The sequence below is a fragment of the Aegilops tauschii genome, chromosome 6, assembly GCF_002575655.3.
Source record: "Aegilops tauschii subsp. strangulata cultivar AL8/78 chromosome 6, Aet v6.0, whole genome shotgun sequence".
In the NCBI taxonomy this organism is placed as follows: Eukaryota; Viridiplantae; Streptophyta; class Magnoliopsida; order Poales; family Poaceae; genus Aegilops; species Aegilops tauschii.
In genome coordinates this window covers 403320416-403347065 of record NC_053040.3, presented here as the reverse complement: position 1 = coordinate 403347065, position 26650 = coordinate 403320416, and the positions used below count along the sequence as shown (strand labels likewise).

The window sequence follows — 26650 nt, the reverse complement described above, 5'->3', positions numbered from 1 at the left end:
AATGAGAAAGTGGGCATCTGTAACATTTTATGAATAGTAACAGGAATGGTTACAGAAATCGCGCTACCATTTTTTTTATAGATTTCCTATTTGATCGGCCAGTCTTTACATCACAGATTCAAAAGTAATTCACAATAAAAATACCATATGTAAAAACAACATGATAGTAATGGGATTAGCCTTGACTACATTATAATTATTACATTGGTTCACCTCACCTGCATCATGTCAACATGACAAAACAAAGATACGTTAAACATGAGGAAGTGAGTTAAATGTATTAGACTAAAGCAGCCATAAGATGTTGGTATTGCTGGTCAAATCAAAACAAATAGTAATCATAAGAAGGTAAAAGAAGAATAAGTTCTCAAAATCAATCTAAATGAACTGCAGAATCATGAGCCATCCAAGCAAATCTATATGGAATTATAAGATATTTACGATGCAGACGACAGCTGAATCTTGTGGAAGGAACGGCGACCTGCTCACTTGCGAGCAAAATGGAGCAGAGAATGGTTACAGAGGTCGTATGGAAATGAAAGGGGAAGGCAAGCAGTAGAGTGAATCTCGACTGTCCATAGCTTGAACCAATGTTTGACAGAGAGAGAAGAAGTTTGATTTGTATTACTGTGTCAATGCAAGTAGCCAACGTAATTGCTTGGATTTCAGCCTGTTATGGTGAATCTACAAAACACCAAATTGCACGATGATCTTTTTGCAATGCCTAAATACTAAGATGAAGAGTGCTATGCCTATTAGTACTTGTTAGTAGTCAATTATACTATTTGCTTACTGAACAACACAATCGTAAGTAGGAGGAAGGAAGGAGGATGTTGGATCCTTGGGCCATTCTATTGTCTCAAGCACCTGCCGTTAACAAAAATAGAGGTGATAGAACAGATCATGCATGCATATTGGTGAGTATTGTAAGATCTTGTCAAGAGAATCTTCGGTTCATTCATCAAGTGCCAACAACCAAACATGAGAGTAGATTTAAAACAAATAAGGAAGGAAAGGAACAGATATATGCTCATCAAGTGTAAATAATTATTCAGAGATGCGTGCTTGACTGCTTGTGTACCAATGCTAGTAGGAGGAGACGTACCCAGCAATGAATCTATTCCGAACAGCAACCAACCTATCAAGGGAAATATCGACCTTTGGATCCTGAGCACTATCTTAGAAATTCAAAAACATAAGGTCAGTCAGAATAAACTATGATGGTGCGAAAACAGCCAAGAGCTATAGCTAATAAGGGCCTGTTTGGTTCCAATAAGTCACCTGAATTATAAGTCAGGTGACTTAAAACCAGTGACTTATAAGTCATGCCTGTTTGGTTGTCACCTGACTTATAAGTCACCTGACCACACCTTCCCACCTTGTTTTTTTATGTAAAGGTGGTGGGACCCACGCAAAAGGGGGTGACTTATAAGTTTTAAGTTGGGGTGGAGCAACTTATGACTAATAAGTTGGGGTGACTTATAAGTTGGGTTTGTTTAGCAAAATAAGTCAATTTTTTCACTTTTCAACTTATAAGTTGGTGACTTATTTGGAACCAAACAGGTCCTAAGCAGGAACACTCTGCAAAATAGTATCTTGAAACAATTGGTAACATCAGCCAATAAAAGGAACAATCGGCAATCTGTAAGTCATGTACCATAAAACTTGAAAGCCTAGACTGTCACATTAGCATACGACCTGTGAAGTAGCCAATTAGAGCAGCAAAAGCTCTAATACGCTGAGCACCTTTTGATCCAGACCTGAAAATTCAAAAGCATAATGCTGAGGGTAGAAAAATTCAGAGACACCTGATGTGCAGCAATAAAAACGGCAACATGAAGATGAACGAATAAGATGGAGCTATCGAATCTGGCAAGCGACAGAAGGTCTAGCGGCAGTAGCTGGCAGGGGAACCGTTGGGCGTGGCGACGTTGGGGTACCTATGGCGGCTGGCCATGGGCAGCGTCGGTCGTGGCGCTGTGGTTGGAGAGCATCGGGCGTGGCGGAGGAATCCTACGTGGAAGTGGGTGGCACTGCACATATGTTCAGTGACGGCTCACCGGGGATTCGACGGGGGTGACAGCGGAAGGATTAGTAGCGACAGCTGGTTGGGGGGGCATGGGCGGCGGCAGCTTCTTGTAGGGGGCGGCATCCTCTACCCGATGAAGGGTGGGTCGTGGCATAGAGACTCCTGAACCGGGAGGGCTCCTGGCGGCGGACACCTTTGGATCCGAATCACAAGGTGGCAAATTCAAAAACCATGAGCTCGGGGAAAGGAAATGCTGACGGTGGCTGACAATAGGTAGCAGACCACCTACCAGAGTCGACGGCTGGAGGATGGCTCGGAGGGTAGGAGGACCCCGAGCAGTCTTCTGTGATCGATGCGTCCCTTTAAAGACTGTGGTTGGTTGCATTTGCAAGGTAATGGAGGGCGGGGTATTGAAGGGCAATGAATGTTGTCGTTTCATGTGTATTAGTGGATGCCGTTTCATGGCAGCGGAAGAGAGAGCGGCGGCGTTGAGAAGAAGAGAGAGCGGCGGCAGTGAGCGGAACTGGAAGACGAACCTGGGAAACCTACTGCGAACAGTTATATGGGCTAGTATTTCCCATGGGCTCGCACGAATAGCCCTGTTAGCAAATCTTACGCCCAGCCCAAAATATGGTGCCGCGGCCCAGCAGCGAGCGGTAAGAACGAAACGGTATATGTTCACTTGGCGGTGGCAGCTCTTCGTAAATTTGACCAACACTTGATCGGACGGCTATAGTCTACCGATCTATGCTGCATCAACGACTAGAACAATTCGGGTGACGTGGCTTCATGAGAAGGCAGAAAAATCATCTAGTGGGGTGCCCCTATTTAGATATAGAAGATTACCCATACAACAGTGTTAGGATAAATGATAAAGAAAATTTAGCATTGTGCTACAAATGTTCTTTTTGAAAATCGGAGTACCACAGACATGCTTCGAGATAGCATTGACATGGTCATTGGGTAAAGATCAGACTTTGGATTCACAAAGGATCCATCAAGAACAACTTATAGTATAAGTCTTACGATTTCCTCATGGAAGAATGGCCAAACTTGCTAAAAAGGATATTAATAATAGGTACTCCGCCCAGGTGTGCTAGGCATGACATCGCCTTACCGGGTCTTATAAAGACCAATGTTATAACTCTTGAAAATATGTTCCAACCATCATATCTGACCGAGATTCAGATCTGATTGGTGTCAGGATACCTCAGACTAAGGATGCCTGAGAAGAAAAGGGTGCGACACAAATTGACAAGATGACATTGCAAGATTCTCGGAAAATGAACTTATGGAAGCAAGTTTCGAAATAAGAGTTCATCATTAACCAAGGAGAGGAAGAGGATGTGGCTGATGGACTCAACGATAATTTATCGAGATTTTCAAAAGATGGGTTTTCACAATTATGTGAACAAGTAGATAACATTTGTCAGATCAAATGATATAATGATGTATGACCGAGGAAAACATACACAATTAAACATTGGTTGAAAGGTGCACCCAAAATATGGGCTTAGGTAGCACGATGAAAGTTAGAATGGTGATTCTATAACCAATAGTCTAAGAACGAACGGTCGACCACAACTTCAAAGCAATAGGGTCGCTAGAAGTACAGAATCCAAGCAGCACCGTTCACTTGTTGGTGTCCCAGTTAGAATCAACACGGGGACCAAGAAACAATGGTGATGGCATGAAGCATCATAATACCAAGAATTATTTAAGAGGTGGAGCAATTCTCACAACATCCTTGATATAAAAGATGATAATAATCCAAGGTGGAACATAAGATAAGCTAGATAACAAGGAGCTCCATAACATGATCAAGTTTGTGTCGGAGGGAAGACAATGATGTCGTCAATGATAATACAATTCATCGAGGGACAAGGATGGTATTTCTCATCAAGAATTCGATTGATATCCTGGAAGGAGTCAAAATGTTGATGATGACCACGACAAATTTTGTCGAGATATTTCATGAAGATGTAATCGATCAGCGATGACATCAAGTCAAATGAATGATGAAGCAAGAGGTTATTGGAACCATGGTTACGACACAAACTCGAAATCAAGCTTGTTGTTTAAGGTGAAAGGGTATGACGAGGAAGATCGACGTAAGCTTAGCTATCATCGCAAATTGTGCTCCCGGAAGAAGGACCAGATAGCACAGTTAAAAATTTAGCACGATAATGATATAGTCGATCAGGCTAGGAATGACTTGAAGGATTATTAAACTTCCCAACAACAAAGTACTAGGAGTACTGAATCACAGTGTTGATTCGATTCACTATGCGGTGTTCTCGATTGACGACAACCCAGAACCCGTGGAGTGACTATGACAGGAAAAGGGTACTACTTCACCAAAAGTTCGAAAGAGGTAGGGAAATAGCATGATATCCTCAAGATACCAAGGGGTAAACTCGAAATTAGGACAGAACAAAGGTTGGATAGGGGTATTGATCTGCAGAATACAAGTACATTAACTTGCCCGAGGAAAAGAATCAAGGAATATCAATATGGCCGGAACCATGATTGCAAAAGACCCTATCCCAGATATAAGATGAACTTATACCAAGGGAATAATTAATTTTAAGAGAAGCTTCCATGAAAAGATCAGCATCGTGTCCATGGGCATGAACGCAAAGTTCAAGGTCGACTCCCACTTCCTCAATGCATAACCTTCCATTCACCTCTCGTATTTAGAAAATGACATTAGTTGTTGAAAGTTTTACCTGGTGCAATACCAGATAAGTATGACCCGTGAAATCTTTCGGGTTCACACAGATTAGGGAAGGCGCTGGTTCAACCCATCGGGGCATCTTAGGAACATATACCACAAACTTCGGAGTAAATAATACAAGCTCGAAAGTACAGTATGGTTATCAAAGCAGAGGATACAAATTTACCAAAGGCATTATATATCCGTGGAAAGGCTCACATGGTTATTGAATATGAAGAACTTTGTCGGATGAAATCCCACAAAGGATCTGGGGGTGCACAAGGGATCCGATGTGAGCATCGGTACTCAACCAGAAGAAGACAGAATGCAAGGAGATCATATGATAGAAACAACTGACTAATTCAAAGCTCAACTGCAAAGGAATTATGAATTCCAAGTCAAGGGATCAAAAGCAACGCTCTGGTTAGGGATGGATAAGTAGAATAGCCTTAGGGGTACAATCGACGAGAATTTGATTGGTCGACAACTAGCTCATGTTTAAAATTACGTCTGAGCCGGAAGGATGAATTCTAGGATTTGACTGAGGATTGTGAGTATTCGCAACATATTGAGTCAAGGGACTTAAAATGATAGTGACAGAGAATGTCAACGGAGATTACTAGAAATATGGAATTAACCATAATGCTGGAAGGCAAGAAATTCAAGATCTATATGCTGCTGAGGATTTTCAGAAGATCAAATAGTTTTTTAAGAACTTTGTGAAACACACGAACAACTAGAAATGAACAAATCCTCGGTAAATGTGAGGAATTATTCTTAGGGGTATTCATGCGGCAAAGATCTGCAAGGCAGTAGGCACAAAATATTCTCGGAACAACGGAGAGCAGTTCGAAGCATCTTGTAATAACAAGATCAATGGGATTGAATGTAAGAATGGCAAGTGTATGTAGTTATCCATAAGGATATTACAGTTGTGGAGAATTTGCATAGGCGGTGGGTACAAGTGTCTCGAGAAAACATCGAATAGCATCTTTGGAACCTTCGGGTGCAGTAGGCGATCACCCGGACCGAGGGGCTCTCCGGGAGAAAGTATTTACGAGAACCTAGAGTTATAGTTAGCAAAATTATTTTACCCGAATCCAAGAGAGATTAGAATCCCAGAGTAAAGACGAGGAATAAAAGATCCTAATACCACCCAATGGTGACGTGGGCCCGTAAGGCACACAGCCATGTTAGTAAAAGTTTTGCAATGACTAGACTCAACTTCGGCCAAGGAGTTTGGAAGGGGGATTCCTACAGGCAGTCGACTCTGATACCAACTTGTGACGCCCCCAATTCAATCATACACGCAAATGTGTACGATCAAGATCAGGGACTCATGGGAAGATACCACAACACAACTCTAAAAATGAAATAAGTCATACAAGCATATACAAGCCAGGGGCCTCGAGGGCTCGAATACAAGTGCTCGGTAATAGACAAGTCAGCTGAAGCAACAATATCTGAGTACAGACATAAGTTAAACAAGTTTCGATAAGATGGCTAGCACAAAATGGGATACAGATCGAAAGAGGCACAGGCCTCTTGCCTGGGATCCTCCTAAACTACTCATGGTCGTCGTCGGCGGTCTGCACGTAGTAGTAGGCACCTCCAGTGTAGTAGGAGTCATCGTCGACGGTGGCGTCTGGCTCCTGGGATCCAGCATCTGGTTGCGACAACCGAGAGGAAAGGAAAGGGGGAAAAGGGGGAGCAAAGCAATCGTGAGTACTCATCCAAAGTACACGCGAGCAAGGATCTACACCACATATGCATTAGTATCAATGAAAGGGGTAGTATATGTGGACTAAACTGTAGAATGCCAGAATAAGAGGGGGATAGCTAGTCCTATCGAAGACTACGCTTCTGGCAGCCTCCATCTTGAAGCATGTAGGAGAGAGTAGATGGTAAGTTAACCAAGTATCATCGCATAGTATAATCCTAGCCGGCGATCCTCTCCTCGTCGCCCTATTAGAGAGCGATCACCGGGTTGTATCTGGCACTTGAAAGAGTGTGTTTTATTAAGTATCCGGTTCTAGTTGTCATAAGGTCAAGGTACAACTCCGGGTCGTCCTTTTACCGAGGGACACGGCTATTCGAATAGATAAACTTCCCTGTAGGGGTGCACCACATTACCCAACACGCTCGATCCCTCTGGTCGGGCACACTTTCCTGGGTCATGCCCGGCCTCAAAAGATCAACACGTCGCAGCCTACCTAGGCTCAACAGAGAGGTCAGCACGCCGGTCTAAATCCTAAGCATGCAGGGGTCTGGGCCCATCGCCCATTGCACACCTGCACATTGCGAGGGCGGCCGGAAGCAGACCTAGCCTCCCTAATACAAGAGAGCGTTCTAGTCCAATCCAGCGCGCGCCGCTTAGTTGCTGACATCAAGAAGGCTTCGGCTGATACCACGACGTCGAGTGCCCATAAATGTTCCCGCGTAGTTGGTTAGTGCGTATAGGCGACTGTGTTGGGGAACGTAGCAATAATTCAAAAATTTCCTACGTGTCACCAAGATTAATCTATGGAGTCTTCTAGCAATGAGAGGGAAAAGAGTGCATCTACATACCCTTGTAGATCGCGAGCGGAAGCGTTCAAGTGAACGGGGTTGATGGAGTCGTACTCGTCGTGATCCAAATCACCGATGACCGAGCGCCGAACGGACGGCACCTCCGCGTTCAACACACGTACAGTTGGGGAAGACGTCTCCTCCTTCTTGATCCAGCAAGGGGGAAGGAGAGGTTGATGGAGATCCAGCAGCACGACGGCGTGGTGGTGGAAGCAGCGGGGATCTCGGCAGGGCTTCGCCAAGCTCAGCGAGAAGGAGAGGTGTCACGGGAGGGAGAGGGAGGCGCCAGGGGCTTGGTGATGGCTTCCCTCCCCCCCACATATATATAGGGGCAAGGGAGAGGGGGGGCGCAGCCTTGGCCCTTCCTCCAAGGAAGGGTGCGGCTAGGGAGGAGTCCATCCTCCCCAAGGCACCTAGGAGGTGCCTTCCCCCTTTAGGACTCTCCCTTTCCCTTATCTCATGGCGCATGGGCCTCTTGGGGCTGGTGCCCTTGGCCCATATAGGCCAAGGCGCACACCCCTACAGCCCATGTGGCCCCCCGGGGCAGGTGGACCCCCCTGGTGGACCCCCGGACCCCTTTCGGTACTCCCGGTACAATACCGATAATGTGTGAAACTTTTCCGGCGACCAAAACAAGACTTCCCATATATAAATCTTTACCTCCGGACCATTCCGGAACTCCTCGTGATGTCCGGGATCTCATCCGGGACTCCGAACAACTTTCGGGTTACCGCATACTAATATCTCTATAACCCTAGCGTCACCGAACCTTAAGTGTGTAGACCCTACGGGTTCGGGAACCATGCAGACATGACCGAGACACCTCTCCGGCCAATAACCAATAGCGGGATCTGGATACCCATATTGGCTCCCACATGTTCCACGATGATCTCATCGGATGAACCACGATGTCGGGGATTTAATCAATCCCGTATTCAATTCCCTTTGTCCATCGGCATGTTACTTGCCCGAGATTCGATCGTCGGTATCCCCATACCTCGTTCAATCTCGTTACCGGCAAGTCTCTTTACTCGTTCCGTAATGCATGATCCCGTGACTAACTACTTAGTCACATTGAGCTCATTATGATGGTGCATTACCGAGTGGGACCACAGATACCTCTCCGTCATACGGAGTGACAAATCCCAGTCTCGATTCGTGCCAACCCAACAGACACTTTCGGAGATACCTGTAATGCACCTTTATAGCCACCCAGTTACGTTGTGACGTTTGGTACACCCAAAGCATTCCAACGGTATCCGGGAGTTGCACAATCTCATGGTCTAAGGAAACGATACTTGACATTAGAAAAGCTCTTAGCAAACGAACTACACGATCTTGTGCTATGCTTAGGATTGGGTCTTGTCCATCACATCATTCTCCTAATGATGTGATCCCGTTATCAATGACATCCAATGTCCATGGTCAGGAAACCATAACCATCTATTGATCAACGAGCTAGTCAACTAGAGGCTTACTAGGGACATGTTGTGGTCTATGTATTCACACATGTATTACGGTTTCCAGTTAATACAATTATAGCATGAACAATAGACAATCATCATGAACAAGGAAATACAATAATAACCATTTTATTATTGCCTCTAGGGCATATTTCCAACAGTCTCCCACTTGCACTAGAGTCAATAATCTAGTTCACATCACTATGTGATTGTAATGAATCCAACACCCATGGGGTTTGTTCATATCTCGCTTGTGAGAGAGGTTATTAGTCAACGGGTCTGAACCTTTCAGATCCGTGTGTGCTTTACAAATCTCTATGTCATCTTGTAGATGCACCTACCACGCGCTACTTGGAGCTATTCCAACTAACTGCTCTACTATACGAATCCGGTTTACTACTCAGACTCATCCGGATTAGTGTCAAAGTTTGCATCGACGTAACCCTTTACGACGAACTCTTTTACCACCTCCATAATCGAGAAAATTCCTTAGTCCACTAGTTACTAAGGATAAGTTCGACCGCTGTCATGTGATCCATTCCTGGATCACTATTGTACCCCTTGACTAACTCATGGCAAGGCACACTTCAGGTGCGGTACACAGCATAGCATACTGTAGAGCCTACGTCTAAAGCATAGGGGACGACCTTCGTCCTTTCTCTCTCTTCTGCCGTGGTCAGGTCTTGAGTCTTACTCAATACTCACACCTTGTAACACAGCCAAGAACTCCTTCTTTGCTGATCTATTTTGAACTCCTTCAAAATCTTGTCACGCTATGTATTCATTTGAAAGTACTATTAAGCGTTTTCGATCTATCCTTATAGATCTTGATGCTCAATGTTCAAGTAGCTTAATCCAGGTTTTGCATTGAAAACACTTTTCAAATAACCCTGTATGTTTTCCAGAAATTCTACATCATTTCTGATCAACAATATGTCAACAACATATACTCATCAGAAATTCTATAGTGCTCCCACTCACTTTTTGGAAATACAAGTTTCTCATAAACTTTGTATAAACCCAAAATCTTTGATCATCTCATCAAAGCGTACATTCCAACTCCGAGATGCTTACTCCAATCCTTAGAAGGATTGCTGGAGCTTTGCATACTTGTTAGCATCTTTCAAGATTGACAAAACCTTCTGTTTGTATCACATACAACCTTTCCTCAAGAAAATCGTCGAGGAAACAATGTTTTGACATCCCATCTGCAAGATTTCATAAATAATGCAGTAATTGCTAATATAATTCCAACAGACTCTTAGCATCGCTACGAGTGAGAAAGTCTCATCGCAGTCAACTCCTTGAACTTGCCGGAAAACATCTTAACGACAAGTCGAGCTTTCTTAATGGTGACACTTACCATCATTGTCTGTCTTCCTTTTAAAATCCATCTGCACCCAACAGCCTTACGACCATCAAGTAGTTCTTCCAAAGTCTACACTTTGTTTTTATACATGGATCCTCTCTCGGATTTTATGGCCTCGAGCCATTCGTCGGAATCCGGGCCCACCATCGCTTCTCCATAGCTCGTAGGTTCATTGTTGTCTAGCAACATGACTTCCAAGATAGGATTACGTACCACTCTGAAGTAGTACGCATCCTTGTCGTCCTACGAGGTTTGGTAGTGACTTGATCCGAAGTTTCATGATCACTATCATAAGCTTCCACTTCAATTGGTGTAGGTGCCATAGGAACAACTTCCTGTGCCCTGCTACACACTAGTTGAAGTCATGGTTCAATAACCTCATCAAGTCTCCACCATCCTCCCACTCAATTCTTTCGAGAGAAACTTTTCCTCGAGAAAGGACCCGTTTCTAGAAACAATCACTTTTGCTTCCAGATCTGAAATAGGAGGTATACCCAACTGTTTTGGGTATTCTATGAAGATGCATTTATCCGCTTTGGGTTCGAGCTTATCAGCCTGAAACTTTTTCACATAAGCGTCGCAGCCCCAAACTTTTAAGAAACGACAGCTTAGGTTTCTGTAAACCATAGTTCATACGGTGTCGTCTCAACGGAATTATGTGGTGCCCTCTTTAAAGCGAATGCGGTTGTCTCTAATGCCTAACCCATAAACGATAGTGGTAATTCGATAAGAGACATCATGGTATGCACTATATCCAATAGGGTGCAGTTATGATGTTCGGACACACCATCACACTATGGTGCTCCAGGCGGTATTAGTCGTGAAACAATTTCCACAATTTCTTAATTGTGTGCCAAACTCGTAACTCAGATATTCATCTCTATGATCATATCATAGACATTTTTATCCTCTTGTCATGACGATCTTCAACTTCACTCTGAAATTACTTGAACCTTTCAATAATTCAGACTTGTGTTTCATCAAGTAAATATACTCAGCATCTACTCAAATCATCTGTGAACTAAGAACATAACGATATCCACTGCATGCCTCAGCACTCATTGGACTGCGCACATCAAAATGTATTACTTCCAACAAGTTGCTTTCTTGTTCTATCTTACTGAAAACGAGGCCTTTCAGTCATCTTGCCCATGTGGTATGATTTGCATGTCTCAAGTGATTCAAAATCAAGTGAGTCCAAACGATCCATCTGTATGGACTTTCTTCATGCATATATACTAATAGACATGGTTCGCATGTCTCAATCTTTTCAAAAACGAGTGAGTCCAAAGATCCATCAACATGGAGCTTCTTCATGCGTTTTATACCAATATGACTCAAGTGGTAGTGCCACAAGTATATGGTACTATCATTACTATCTTATATCTTTTGGCATGAACATGTGTATCACTACGATCGAGATTCAATAAACCATTCATTTTAGGTGCAAGACCATTGAAGGTATTATTCAAATAGACAGAGTAACCATTATTCTCCTTAAATGAATAACCATATTGCGATAAACATAATCCAATCATGTCTATGATCAACGCAAACACCAAATAACAATTATTTAGGTTTAACACCAATCTCGATGGTAGAGGGAGCATGCGATGCTTGATCACATCAACCTTGGAAACACTTCCAACACATATTGTCATCTCACCTTTAGCTAGTCTCCGTTTATTCCGTAGCCTTTTATTTCGAGTTACCAACACTTAGCAACCGAACCGGTATCTAATACCCTGGTGCTACTAGGAGTACTAGTAAAGTACACATTAATATAATGTATATCCAATATACTTCTGTCGACCTTGCCTGCCTTCTCATCTACCAAGTATCTAGGGTAGTTCTGCTTCAGTGACCGTTCCCCTCATTACAGAAGCACTTAGTCTCGGGTTTGGGTTCAACCTTGGGTTTCTTTACTAGCGCGGCAACTGATTTGCCGTTTCATGAAGTATCCCTACTTTCCCTTGCCCTTCTTGAAACTAGTGGTTTTACTAACCATCAACAATTGATGCTCCTACTTGATTTCTACTTTCGTGGTGTCAAACATCGCGAATAGCTCAAGGATCATCATATCTATCCCTGATTTGTTATAGTTCATCACGAAGCTCTAGTAGCTTGGTGGCAGTGACTTTGGAGAACCATCACTATCTCATCTGGAAAATTAACTCCCACTCGATTCAAGCGATTGTAGTACTCAGACAATCTGAGCACATGCTCAACGGTTGAGCTTTTCTCCCTTAGTTTGCAGGCTTAAGAAACTTGTCAGAGGTCTCATACCTCTTGACGTGGGCACTAGTCTGAAATCCCAATTTCAGTCTTTGGAACATCTCATATTATCTGCGACGTTTCAAAAACGTCTTTGGTGCCACAATTTTAAACCGTTAGCATTACGCACTGAACTATCACGTAGTCATCAAAACGTGTATGTCAGATGTTCGCAACATCCACAAACGACGCTCGAGGTTCAGCACACCGAGCGGTGCATTAAGGACATAAGCCTTCTATGCAGCAATGAGGACAATCCTCAGTTTACGGACCCAGTCCGCATAATTGCTACTACCAACTTTCAACTAAATTTTCTCTAGGAACATATCTTAAACAGTAGAACCAAAGCGTAAGCTATGACATAATTTGCAAAGACCTTTTGACTATGTTCACGATAATTAAGTTCATCTGATTATTTAATGAACTCCCACTTAGATAGACATCCCTCTAGTCATCTAAGTGATACATGATCCGAATCGACTAGACCGTGTCCGATCATCACGTGAGACGGACTAGTCATCAACGGTGAACATCTCCATGTTGATCGTATCTACTATACGACTCATGTTCGACCTTTCGGTCTCTTGTGTTCCGAGGCCATGTCTGTACATGCTAGGCTCGTCAAGTCAACCTAAGTGTTTCGCATGTGTAAATCTGGCTTACACCCGTTGTATGCGAACGTTAGAATCTATCACACCCGATCATCACGTGGTGCTTCGAAACAACGAACCTTCGCAACGGTGCACAGTTAGGGGGAACACATCTCTTGAAATTTTAATGAGGGATCATCTTATTTATGCTACCGTCGTTCTAAGCAAATAAGATGTAAACATGACAAACATCACATGCAAATCATAAAGTGACATGATATGGCCAATATCATCTTGCGCCTTTTGATCTCCATCTTCGAGGCGCGGCATGATCACCTTCGTCACCGGCATGACACCATGATCTCCATCATCGTGTCTTCATGAAGTTGTCTCACCAACTATTACTTCTACTACTATGGCTAACGGTTAGCAATAAAGTAAAGTAATTACATGGCGTTTTTCATTGACACACAGGTCATACAATAAATTAAGACAACTCCTATGGCTCCTGCCGGTTGTCATACTCATCGACATGCAAGTCGTGATTCCTATTACAAGAACATGATCAATCTCATACATCACATATATATAATTCATCACATCCTTTTGGCCATATCACATCACATAGCATACCCTGCAAAAACAAGTTAGACGTCCTCTAATTGTTGTTGCATGTTTTACGTGGCTGCTATGGGTTTCTAGCAAGAACGTTTCTTACCTACGCTAAAGCCACAACGGTGATATGTCAATTTCTATTTACCCTTCATAAGGACCCTCTTCATCGAATCCGATCCGACTAAAGTGGGAGAGACAGACACCCGCTAGCCACCTTATGCATCAAGTGCATGTCAGTCGGTGGAACCTGTCTCACGTAAGAGTACGTGTAAGGTCGGTCCGGGCCGCTTCATCCCACAATGCCGCCGAATCAAGATAAGACTAGTAACGGCAAGCAAACTGAACAAATCATCGCCCACAACTACTTTGTGTTCTACTCGTGCATAGAATCTACGCATAGACCTGGCTCATGATGCCACTATTGGGGAACGTAGCAATAATTCAAAAATTTCCTACATGTCACCAAGATTAATCTATGGAGTCTTCTAGCAACGAGAGGGAAAAGAGTGCATCTACATACCCTTGTAGATCGCGAGCGGAAGCGTTCAAGTGAACGGGGTTGATGGAGTCGTACTCGTCGTGATCCAAATCACCGATGACCGAGCGCCGAACGGACGACACCTCCGCATTCAACACACGTACGGTTGGGGAAGACATCTCCTCCTTCTTGATCCAGCAAGGGGGAAGGAGAGGTTGATGGAGATCCAGCAGCACGACGGCGTGGTGGTGGAAGCAGCGGGGATCTCGGCAGGGCTTCGCCAAGCTCAGCGAGAAGGAGAGGTGTCACGGGAGGGAGAGGGAGGCGCCAGGGGCTTGGTGATGGCTTCCTCCCCCCCCCCCACATATATAGGGTCAAGGGAGAGGGGGGGCAGCCTTGGCCCTTCCTCCAAGGAAGGGTGCGGCTAGGGAGGAGTCCATCCTCCCCAAGGCACCTAGGAGGTGCCTTCCCCCTTTAGGACTCTCCCTTTCCCTTATCTCATGGCGCATGGGCCTCTTGGGGCTGGTGCCCTTGGCCCATATAGGCCAAGGCGCACACCCCTACAGCCCATGTGGCCCCCTGGGGCAGGTGGACCCCCCTGGTGGACCCCCGGACCCCTTTCGGTACTCCCGGTACAATACCGATAATGTGCGAAACTTTTCCGGCGAGCAAAACAAGACTTCCCATATATAAATCTTTACCTCCGGACCATTCCGAAACTCCTCGTGACGTCCGGGATCTCATCCGGGACTCCGAACAACTTTCGGGTTACCGCATACTAATATCTCTATAACCCTAGCGTCACCGAACCTTAAGTGTGTAGACCCTACGGGTTCGGGAACCATGCAGACATGACCGAGACACCTCTCCGGCCAATAACCAATAGCGGGATCTAGATACCCATATTGGCTCCCACATGTTCCACGATGATCTCATCAGATGAACCACGATGTCGGGGATTTAATCAATCCCGTATTCAATTCCCTTTGTCCATCGGTATGTTACTTGCCCGAGATTCGATCGTCGGTATCCCCATACCTCGTTCAATCTCGTTACCGGCAAGTCTCTTTACTCGTTCCGTAATGCATGATCCCGTGACTAACTACTTAGTCACATTGAGCTCATTATGATGATGCATTACCGAGTGGGCCCAGAGATACCTCTCCGTCATACGGAGTGACAAATCCCAGTCTCGATTCGTGCCAACCCAACAGACACTTTCGGAGATACCTGTAATGCACCTTTATAGCCACCCAGTTACGTTGTGACGTTTGGTACACCCAAAGCATTCCTACGGTATCCGGGAGTTGCACAATCTCATGGTCTAAGGAAACGATACTTGACATTAGAAAAGCTCTTAGCAAACGAACTACACGATCTTGTGCTATGCTTAGGATTGGGTCTTGTCCATCACATCATTCTCCTAATGATGTGATCCCGTTATCAATGACATCCAATGTCCATGGTCAGGAAACCATAACCATCTATTGATCAACGAGCTAGTCAACTAGAGGCTTACTAGGGACATGTTGTGGTCTATGTATTCACACATGTATTACGGTTTCCAGTTAATACAATTATAGCATGAACAATAGACAATCATCATAAACAAGGAAATACAATAATAACCATTTTATTATTGCCTCTAGGGCATATTTCCAACAGACTGGCCAGACTCAGATCAAATACCAAGATCTCTTTAAGCATGTTAATTGATGTAACCGCGGACGCCGACCAGGGCTAGGCCCCCCTCTCACCTAGGTGGTCTCAACCTGCCCTGTCGCTCTGCCACAAAGATCCACCCAGAGGGCCGTCGGGAAAGTATGTCCTTTCAGCCCTCAATCCGTGAATCAACCGCGGGTACTCAACGAGCCGACCCGACTTTAGTCACCACATGTATCATGTACTATGTATATAAGTATATACCCGTCATCACCTCCCTTTAGTGATCACGGCTCGATAATATAGCATGGCAGACGGACAAGAATGTAGGGCCACTGATGGAATACTAGCATCCTATACTAAGCATTTAGGATTGCAGGTAAAGGTAACAACAGTAGTAGCAAGGACAGGCTATGCAGCAGAATAGGATTAACCGAAAGCAGTAACATGCTACACTACTCTAATGCAAGCAGTAGAGAGAATAATAGGCGATATCGGGTTGATCAAGGGGGGGGGGGGCTTGCCTGATTGCTCTGGCAAGGAGGGGTCGTCAACAACATAGTCGATCGAGGCACCAGGAGCGGCGTCAGTCTCGTAGTTTACCGGAGAGAAGAGGGGGAAGAAACAATGAATACAATGCAAACAGATGCATATCGATGCATTACATGACAAGTAACGGTGCCAGGTGTGCCCTAACGCAGTAGGAGGTGATACCAGCGAAGGGGGGAAACATACGGGAAAGTATCCCCGGTGTTTCGCGTTTTCGGACAGATGAACAGGAGGGGGAAAGTTGCGTGTTCACTATGCTAGGGATGTGTGGCGGACGAACGGGATACGTATCCGGATCGTCTCGTCGTTCTGAGCAACTTTCATGTACAAAGTATTTTCATCCGAGTTACGGTTTATTTTCTATGATTTATCAAAGTTTTATGCATTTTTTTGGAATTTATTTAATTATTTAATTCGAACATTATCCAGAATAGTGAAAGGTGATGTCAGCATGTCATCACCATGATGTCAGCAGGTCAAACCCAGCTGACCAGAGTCAAACCTGGCATGTGGGTCCAGTGGGACCCACCTGTCATAGACTAAGGCTAACTAAACAGGTTTAATTAGTTTAGTTAATTGATTAGGTTAATTAAACACAATTAATTAAGTTAATTAATTTATTTAATTAATTAATTAATATTTGTATTTATTATTTTTTAAATTCATTTTTATATCTTTTTTTATAACGTTCTGGGGGATGGGGCCCCTTTGTCATAGGCCCCTGGGGGCCTAGCGGGTTCAGGCGCTGGGTGCGGGCATAGCCCGAACGGGCACTGCGGGCGCTCGACCCGTATGAAGGCAGAGCGGGCGCCGGCGCGTCGCCGGAGGTGGCCGCAGGCACGGCGGAGCGAGGCGGCAGCGAGGTTGGGCCAGCGGAGCCACGACGAGGCAGCGAGCCAGAGCAGGGGAGGCGGCAGCGGCGTGGCTGTGGGGGGGAGCGCGGGTGGGGCACGCGCGCGAGGTGAGCACCGGCGGCCAGCGGTGTGGTGCGCGAGTGGAGGGGCTGCGAGCACGCGAAACGGCAAGGCCGCAGCAGTACCGACGAGGAGGGGCGGCGCGGACAGGTGTCGGGGCAGGGCTGCGCGGTACGGCAGTGGAACAGCGGCAACGGCAGCGAGCAGAGGCGGGCGGCAAGAGCGGACGGCCAGCAGGAGGGGTCGGCGTCAGGGCGAGCGGCGCGCGGCGCAACTGCAGCAGGGGAAGCGGGCGGCAGGGCGGGGCGGGCGGGGCGCCGCGAGCGCGGGCGCAGCAGCGGTGCGGTGTGCGACGAGAAGTGGTGCAGGGCGCGGGGAGCTGCGGGCGAGGCCACGCGGGATGGGACGTCCACGGCGGAGCAGGGAGGCGCAGTGGTCAGCGTGCGACAGAGGGGGAGAGGAGAGGTCGGGGCTCACGGCGGGTCATAGGCACGGGGCAGTGGGGCGTGGGGAGGACGACGGGGACGACGACGACGTAGGTGAGGCAGTCCGGCGAGGTGGCCGAGGCGGAGGCGCTCCGGGAGGCGGTGGTGCGGCGCCCGGCGACGAGGCGATGGGGACGACGTCGAGGGGGTGTCGTCCCCAATCCAGATCTGGATCGGGGGAGGGGAAACGTGGGAGCGAGTGGGGGAAGTGGGGTGTCGGTCGGTTAGGGTTACGGTCGCCCAGGGGGTTATGGGGAGTGGGGGTGGCCGGCCGGCTGGGCCAGGTGGGCTGGCCTGGCCTGTGAGCTAGGCCGCCTGGCCTAGTTGGCCGGGGGGGCTTTCCTTTTTTTAGTTTTTTTTTAGTTTTTGTTCTTTTCCCTTTTCTTTATTTTCTTTTACTGTTTTCTCTAATTTCCACCTTTGTTTTAGTAAAATATCAAAGCTGTACCTAATGTAGTATATGTAAATATGCCACAACCGGGCACATGAAATAAAATAGTTTGTGATGGTTTATTATTATAAAAGCTTTTATATAATTGTTTTGCTATTGTTTTGTTCATTTTAGAGTATTTAAATATTTTATAAATGTGTGATTTCTCCACCATAATTACCTATGCATTATTTGGCACAACCCGAACTTTTTAGTTTTAATGTTTAAAGATTTTATTGTTTGCCTTGATCTTGGATTTTGAATTCGAACGGGAATTAAACCAACGCGAGTTTAACAACAATAATGGTGGTGACGTGGCGTCATTAATAGGGAAATTACTATAGCTTAATTATCCGGGCGTCACAAAAATAGAGTAGCAAATTGTTTGGCAAGGTAGCTGTGGGGTTACACAAAGGCCTTCCATATATCGAGAAAATCTTGTCTCTAGACTGTAACTCTATTATTTTAGAATAATATTCCTTGTTTCTTCGGAAAAATAAATAACTATATCTAACGTTTTTGAAAAGCATATCTCCAGCTCAATGAAAATGTCGCTTGCACAGAAAAAATGAACATTCATAAAAGGATTGATTCCGTAAATAATGAGGTTGACTGATAAAATAGGAAATTATTGGTATTTTGATTCGTAAATATAAATTTACTGATATATTTTTTTGCGAAAAAGCCATTGGCTTATTAACCAGGCATTATAAAGCACCCCTTAACAAAGACAGTTAACACAACAAAGTCCTTAGGGAGCCGGCCACTGTCTTCCACCCGGATGTGCTGATGGCGCGCCACTGCTCTATTAACCCTAGTTGTCGCAAACGGGAAATCATCGAAGCACCAATCCCTCCAAACCATCGCCCTGGAGAATAGAATAGATCACCGATGTTGCATCCGAAATCAAAGATCCATAAAACTCCTACGCCCATACGCGACGCACCTCCTGAACAAGCAACCGCCAAGCCTAACAATGACCGTTTGGACACCGCTGCATCAAACCTCGCCAACCCCATACTACCGCTGGAGGAGACGGCAGTGCAACTATCAGTTTTGCCAAGGGACCAAAGGTGTATTTTGAGTATACCGAATGAATAGACTTGGATGAAAGAAAAATATACTATAAATATTATTACTTTTACGAAATATAGCGTTGTGTGTGTGTTGTCTCCTTGTAGCTAAAGAAAGTAGTGGCTATGTGTTGTCTCCTTGTAGCTAAAGAAAGTAGGAGAGTGGACGATCTGCACACGGGGGCATCTGCACCCGCTTTTCAAAAATGTACTTCTTACGCGTTTTGTAATGTTTAAAAATTCTAAAAAAATTATGCATACATGTTGGCAAAGGTATGTCCACGGCACAAAGTTTTGTGTAAAAAAGTATTTTTGTTTTGTCTCAGTAAAAAAGACAAATTTTACTGCTTCTAAATAGCGTTTCACGGCACAAAATTTTGTCTTTTTTGCACAGGCTACAAAAAAAATCTGTTTTTCTGTGAAACTTTCTGCACACACATAGAATATGAAGATGTCCGCACGCACCTTTTTTCAGAATTTTTTGACATTGCAAAATGTGTTTTTTAAAGTGGGTTCATATGTACCCGGGTTCATCCATGCACTTCTCAAGAAAGTAGTGGCTATATGTTGGATGCGGAGTATCTGCTCCCGAGCTCAAATGCTCTCTCGTGAACAGTAAAATAAAAAAATAGTAAAACAATTCAAAAATTCTGATTTGTTTTTATAAATTTTGACAAACATTTTGTATGCTTGCAAAATTTTAGCACGAAATCACATTCGTGGAAGTCATGGTAAAAAACAAAATTGATGTTCCAGAAATGCTAGTTTTGAAAACATTTCGGAGTGCCGTTTTTTTTCCTTGCCACACCTTCCACAAATGATTTCGTGCTGAAATTTTGCAAGCATAAAAACATTTTTCAAAGATTACTACAAAAAATATTCAGAATTTTTTCGAATTTTTTTACTAGTTTTTTCGATTTTACTGTTCATCAAGAAGCATTTGAGCTCAGGATCAGAATAGAACTTCCACTATGTGTTCTGATATTCTCAACTTCTCTTTCTGTTAATTTTCTCGATTTTTCAATGGCGTTGAGTGATTTCATGTTTCGATAGCGTGTCCGAGCAAATGGCACAAAATAACAGTCACACAATACCGCCACCGAGGTCCACCGGTAGAACTGGACAGGAAGCGCGAATGCTCTGGCGTCTTGGGCATGATAGACAGACACAGTACAGGCGACCCGAAAAAAGAGCTCTGTCTTTCGGCGGGGACGGCGGGGGGGGGGGGGGGGGGGGGGGGGGAGTACTACTCGTAGAAGAATTTTACATGGATAATAAATTCTAGATGTCCAAAAGAAAAGATAAACAGATGCGCTGCAGCACCCTAGATCACATATACACGTATGCCAAGCTCAGGGCTGTTCAATAACAACTCGCAGCTATTTTTGTTTCACATCAATCTTTTGCGAGTTTTTCCTACTATTCAGTTGCAACTCCGGAGAAGATCTTAGCCTGATACTGCAATATGCCTTTGGCAGGCAAACACCTGAGCTCACCAGCAACAGGAGGTGGAACTGGAATTGCATCATGTGGGGTCCAGTGAAAATACAGCATTTCGACGGCAAAGGTGGTAGAAAATGACTAAATGAGGACAGATTGAGAATTTACCAAGTCAACGGAGGCACACAAGCATTGCTCGCCGAAACCTTCAGGGGGCAGAGCATATACCCCATCCATTTATTTGAAGAGATTTCTGAGACCAGTGAATAGTGACAGAGCTTTAAGCTCACCGCCGGCCCTCATGTCCCTCAATCTCCTACGCAATATCTGCACCAGATCAACGGGAGGAAATGTGAGACGCCAAGGAAGAACCGCATGACGCGCGGAGGGAAGCAACCAGCTAGGCTGCAAGATCTATGATGGCTTACGTATTGTGAACGATACAGGATTCTCCGTTCGCTGATGCACAGATCTCTTGCTAGCTGTTTTAGTAGCAAGGTCCTGTTGGCCTGCTTTGTATTGATGGAGACTTCCGCAGAACCCTTGGCGCCCTGAAATATTAATGGTTGACTTAAACTGATTTCAACGAAATAATATTGGTGCCAAATGATTATGATTTGTGTATCCTGATAACAGGAATGGCCCAGTCTTTAAATCACATGGGGAATTGTGAAATCTGCAAGATAGCCGCAGACAAGATCTCACCTCTAGGTACTTGGTATATTTTTTTATACTAGATTCACAGCAGTCCAAGATAAACTGAAGAGCCTCCTCGTCCAGCTCGGGATAATTAAGTGCAGGCTTGGATGAACCTTTATTGGATGCAGCAACAGCCATCTGCACAAATAAGTTATATAGGCATGCTGTGTCGACCACCCTTGTTATAGCTGTATGGACACAGTTCTGAAAATAATTGGTGCCAGATAACAGCACTAACCTCCTCAAAGCATTGAATCATCTCAGGAGGACTGACTACGAGGAAGGCATAAGCCATCAGCTCAACTGGCCACCCTGTGACCCTCAAGGGGAAACTTTCAGACCTGATAACGGTGACCAGATCCACTCTTGTCAATACCAACTATATAACTTTGATAGTATCAGAAATGTACAAAACAAGGCAATAAAAATGAAAACAATGTTGCACATACTACTGAACTGGTGGCATTTTCCCCAGAGAACATGCAACCTAAAGGTCCTCTCGAAAATAAGGTGACACTGACAAGAAACAAGAGCCTATGGTGGATGGTGCCAAGAAGTTAAGAGTTGATTGCCACGATCTTTATGTCCCGGTTTAGGTGGTGTTGAGCATTTCTCCAGTTTTATGTGCCTAGTCATTTTCGTTGCCCTTTTGGACAAATTTTGTAATAAATACTATGACTATATGCATCTCAAGATCCAGACGCTGGGAGAGTTTTCTCTTCCATTACCCAAAACAATGAACCAAGTCAAAATCTATGACTAGATGCCCAACTGCAAATTCACTTTTTCCAAAACGTGAGCAGGGACTTTACCATTTTATTGGGAGAGAGAACATCGAACCAACGAGGCTGTAAGCACCAAGACACTCAAATGGATCGACACCATCGACACAAGATATAGCATCTTAAATTTACTTCTTGAGGGCAAAATGTGATTAAAAATTCTCTTCTAAATGAAATGTGTTACAAACTCATTGCACAAACAAAATGTTATTTTTGTATTTTATTCTTGATACTATCATGAAGTAAAAACAAGAATATGTCAACAAATACCCCAGTCTAATGAACTTCTCTAACCTAAACCAAGTAACAGAAGCATATGAAGTTCCGCATGGAAGAAGGATGAGAGCACTTACTCTGACAAACCGTGTTTCTTTAGTGCTTGTAATTTCTCTTTGTAGCACTCATCAGACTTGTTAAGAGACACCAAGAATTCAACTGAATCATTTGGATTTGTTCCCTCTTTTGGTACAAAACCATAGGAAAGCAATAGCTCACCACTGGATTTCTTCCCATAGGATATGAACACCTGAGGAGGTCAAACAAGAAATAGACAAGTTAGCTAGTAATAACTTCTCATAAGAAACACATTTAAAATAATATATGCATGGAATAAACTAATTGGCCCCAAGCGTAACACATGCAGAAAATGATAAGGCCACAATAAAATAAGTACAGTGGCCCATCTGAAATCAAGTATACTCTATCTGTAAAATATAAAATGGATAGATGCAGTCATGCAGAGACACAGCCTGTACAAGACTCAAGATGATTTCATACTTTAAATGCCAGTCTATTGTTACAGAAAAGGGTGCACAATATACTGATGATTATATTGGATTTCAACTGATTCCCAGTTCTGTAAAACCAAAAGAAGATGCCAAATGGCCTTCCGAAAACAAGCAATAGTGAAGATTATGATCATCATTAATGTGTGGACATGACAATTACCAATGGATGAGGACTGATGGACTTTTTGATAACTAACTTGGTATGGAGAAAATATATAGTAGAGTCAAAGCACAAATAAAAGAAGTTACCTGCTCACCTGGTTGATACGAACGATCAGTGGTGAAGACTATTCCTTGCGATGACTTGTCATAATCCAGGAATGCATCTACCTGGAAAGTTGATTTTGCTAAGAAAAAATGCATGGCATTGTGCACTTCAGGAAGACTTGGGAAATGATGGAAAAAGGTGGAAAATTGTCCAATATGTAGTGCTTAAGGAATTCAGCACAATATTGCTAAAAATTCTTTGTAAACAGGAGAAATGTGGGACTTGATGTGCTTCATAATCCCATACAACATTTTTTTAGAACTGAAATAATTCTTTGTAAAATAGAAAATGTAATACCTCAGGGCTGTGGTTAAGCATATCTGCCCAAGGAACTAGTGCAACCTTTCCGTCCATTGATTCTAAACGAACCTGCAAAATAGTTCGATGCAGTGTACATGTTCTTATAGCAGAAAAGTACAGCAAAAGCATATGTATATGTAATGGAAAGGGCTATCAGATAAGCAAAATGAAGTAAAACAAGGTTTGCATCATATTTAGTAGCTTCATAACACTTTTTCTTACCAGACGTGAGAAGAGAATGCCGAAGGACCATCTAAAGTTCTCCATGGTGTATACCTAAAATAAGAAAGTAGCGGCACCAAACTCAAAAATCAATAGATGATAATAATTGGTACATTTGGTGTTATCAGACCATATTATTTGTTATAGTAGCGACTTCCTCTCCTTTGTTTTCATAGTGATAGTCAAACAGTTAAATATCATCAGCATTGTTTAGTCATGCTGTATTCGGAACATTTAATTAATCAAATTTATGCTTCTGTGTATAGAAATTGGGTGGCACCGGCTGCGACGAATTCCAGACATAATCGATTAATGGCAGTGTTTTTTTGTGTTTAACTTGAAATAAAATGGAATCCCCGTGAATACCCCATGTCACAAGAATAGTTCTCCAAACCCCCATTTTGGAATGCAGGGAGTAATATAGCAGCGGTTGCGAAGCATACCTTCTCGGGGAACAAATCTGGATATTTAGAAAATATTCGATCTCGAAGGTCGTTGTATCTGCCAAAACCATAAGTCGTCATTCCAGTGAAGGCACCAAACAGAGGAGAAAACTTAGTATGGTAAATGACTAGGACAAAAACAGATAGACACTTACGTCCCAATCACATCACTGATCCTTGAAATTGCCCGTTCCCTGATTGGGGAAGCCGCCAAGTATGCATCTATCTCGGTGCGAGTCCTACAATGACAAACAAAGGCTGTACAAGATTGAGAATGATATCCCGAAAACCACTCATCTTATCACTTGGGTGTCATACCAACAGTAACCGTGGGGCTATACCAGTACAAAAGCGAGTAAGGCTGCCTAGGCAATGCGTCGATGTAGCTGCTCCACCTCGACGAACCCTCCAAGCTGGCTTCGCTTATGAGGTAGGTGGCGAGAAGCGGCCAGTCCGGCACAGAGTACCTCTTCATCACATCCCCAACCTCGCGGTTGCTCCATTCCTACACACGACACGATCGAGCACAAGAAAGACAGTAATTGTGAAAACTGAATACCATTAATGGGGTTGTGACTGGTGAGACAGATTGTATGATCATTTCTACCGAATCGGCGGTGATGACGAGGGTCGGGGGCACGAAGAGCAGCTTCTCTCCATTCCGGACGTTCTTGAGCGCGACGAGGCCGCGCTCGCCGATGTCCACCTTCTCTAGGGCCAGCCGCTGCTCGGGGAGACCCGACGCGGTGAGCCACCGCTCCAGCGACGCCGCGCTCTCCAGGGACTCGATCTCGCAGCCCCATGGGACACCCGCGACGGCCTCGCGCTGCGCCGGAGCGGACGCCGACGCCGCTGCAGCGCGGACGGAGAAGCGGGGGCGTACACTGGAGGAGGAGGAGGAGGAGGAGAGGAAGGGGCGGAGCTGACGGGGTGCGCGTGGGTGCGACGGCGGCCGGAACTGGGGGTGGAGAGCGGTGGTGGTGGTGGTAGAGGTGGCCATGGCGAAGCCGCGAAAGTGGAGGGACGGTTGTGTGCGGGCGCGGGGGCTTATCCGCTCGTTAGTGGCGGGCCTGGGGTTTTATCCGTTTCTCTTACGGGCAGGCTTGAAATCTCCGTTTTCGTGGGCTTGACAAGGCTTGTTGTGACGATGGGGCGAGACTCTCTCGATCCCGGTAGGCGAGCGGTAAGGATGTCCGGCCCAGTTAACACGTACACGAACGTTTTTGCAAAGATGAAATCTTTCATCGGTTTTGAAAAGATTTCACGCGTTTTTTTCTGTGTTTTTCTTCATGATGTGCATTGGTTTTAATTTTCTTCTTCCTTTGTTTATTATTTCAAATACATGTCGAATTTTTTAATACACGTTGTACATTTTCCGTATACACATTGAACATTTTTTTGTACTCATTCAACATTTTTTAAATGGGCGCTGCTACGCGTCCGCCGGCCGATGATTTTAAAATATCCGCCGCATCGATGGATGTTGGATCCCCGCGCTGTTAGCCGTCCGATGTAGTGCTCACGGCCCGCATGCCCCCTCATTAATTCCCGCAACAAGCGCGTTGTTGCAGAAACAAACAACCTTGCCCCCGGCCCCAACAGAGTTGCGCCCAGCGCGGCGCCGCCCCCAACCCGCCCATGTTCCTGCAACAAGACCCATGTTGCAAAACCTGCATTGCAAGATAACCTTTGTTGCAAGACCATCTCCGACCTCTTCTCTGTATTCCTGCAACAAGACTCTTGTTGCAAAAATTTCACAACATCTCCAACCTCTTCTCTGCATTCCTGCAACAAGACCCTTGTTGCAAAAAAAATTGCAACCAATGTGATGTTGTGGTAGAAGCTATGTGTCAGCAGATCGAGCCGAAAAGCTTCAGCACGGTTTGGCCTTGGACGAGCAGTCCAGTATGCTCTCAAACATCTTGGTGACGACCTCGGCGAGCTCGCCGCCGGCTAGCTGGATCGCCGGAAGCAAGATAACGAGCAGCTGCGTCACCAGGGACCGCTCCTTGGCCATCTTCCTCAACGCCGCCACCGAACAAGCCTGGACGAGCTGTTGCTTTTCTTGATGTGCTCCTTTAGCGGCAACGGCGACGCAGGGGTTAGCCGAATGCGGAGGGACGCCGATCAGCGACAAGGGGTACGGCTCGCCGGCGAAGCGCGCGCGGGCGGACGACGCTGGCCAAGCTGTTAACTCACAGTGAGTTTTGGCTACGGGCGAGAAAAGTGTGGAGGTGTTTCGCTCGTGATAAGGATATCGGTGGAGTGGGGGCCCATGTGACGCGTGTCAATAGCTGAAGGGGGCGGACGCGGCGTGGTTATCAGCCTACTGTTACCCAGTTACAGGAATGGCTGTCCTGAAACAACAGGTGAGTTGCAGGAAAATGGACGCAGCTTTGGCGGACGCGGGGACGCTGTCGACCGTCTGATCACACATGATCGAACGGCCACGGAGCCGACGGACGGGTGAGCGTGATCGGCCGGTAGAAGGTA

General features: G+C 45.1%; 1 protein-coding gene across 1 annotated transcript; it reads right to left on the bottom strand.

Moving 5' to 3' along the window:
• Positions 1–20468: 20468 nt before the first annotated feature.
• Positions 20469–25216, bottom strand: LOC109759613 (uncharacterized). The gene is made up of 13 exons (XM_020318440.4): positions 24765–25216; positions 24499–24662; positions 24313–24396; positions 24158–24215; positions 23715–23768; positions 23490–23561; positions 23174–23254; positions 22490–22662; positions 21593–21695; positions 21361–21492; positions 21084–21206; positions 20824–20982; positions 20469–20729 (listed from the first exon to the last, which is right to left on the bottom strand). Exons 1-12 carry the CDS (start codon positions 25155–25157, stop codon positions 20893–20895), a joined length of 1527 nt encoding a protein of 508 aa, XP_020174029.1. The 5' UTR covers positions 25158–25216; the 3' UTR covers positions 20469–20729; positions 20824–20892.
• Positions 25217–26650: the final 1434 nt, after the last annotated feature.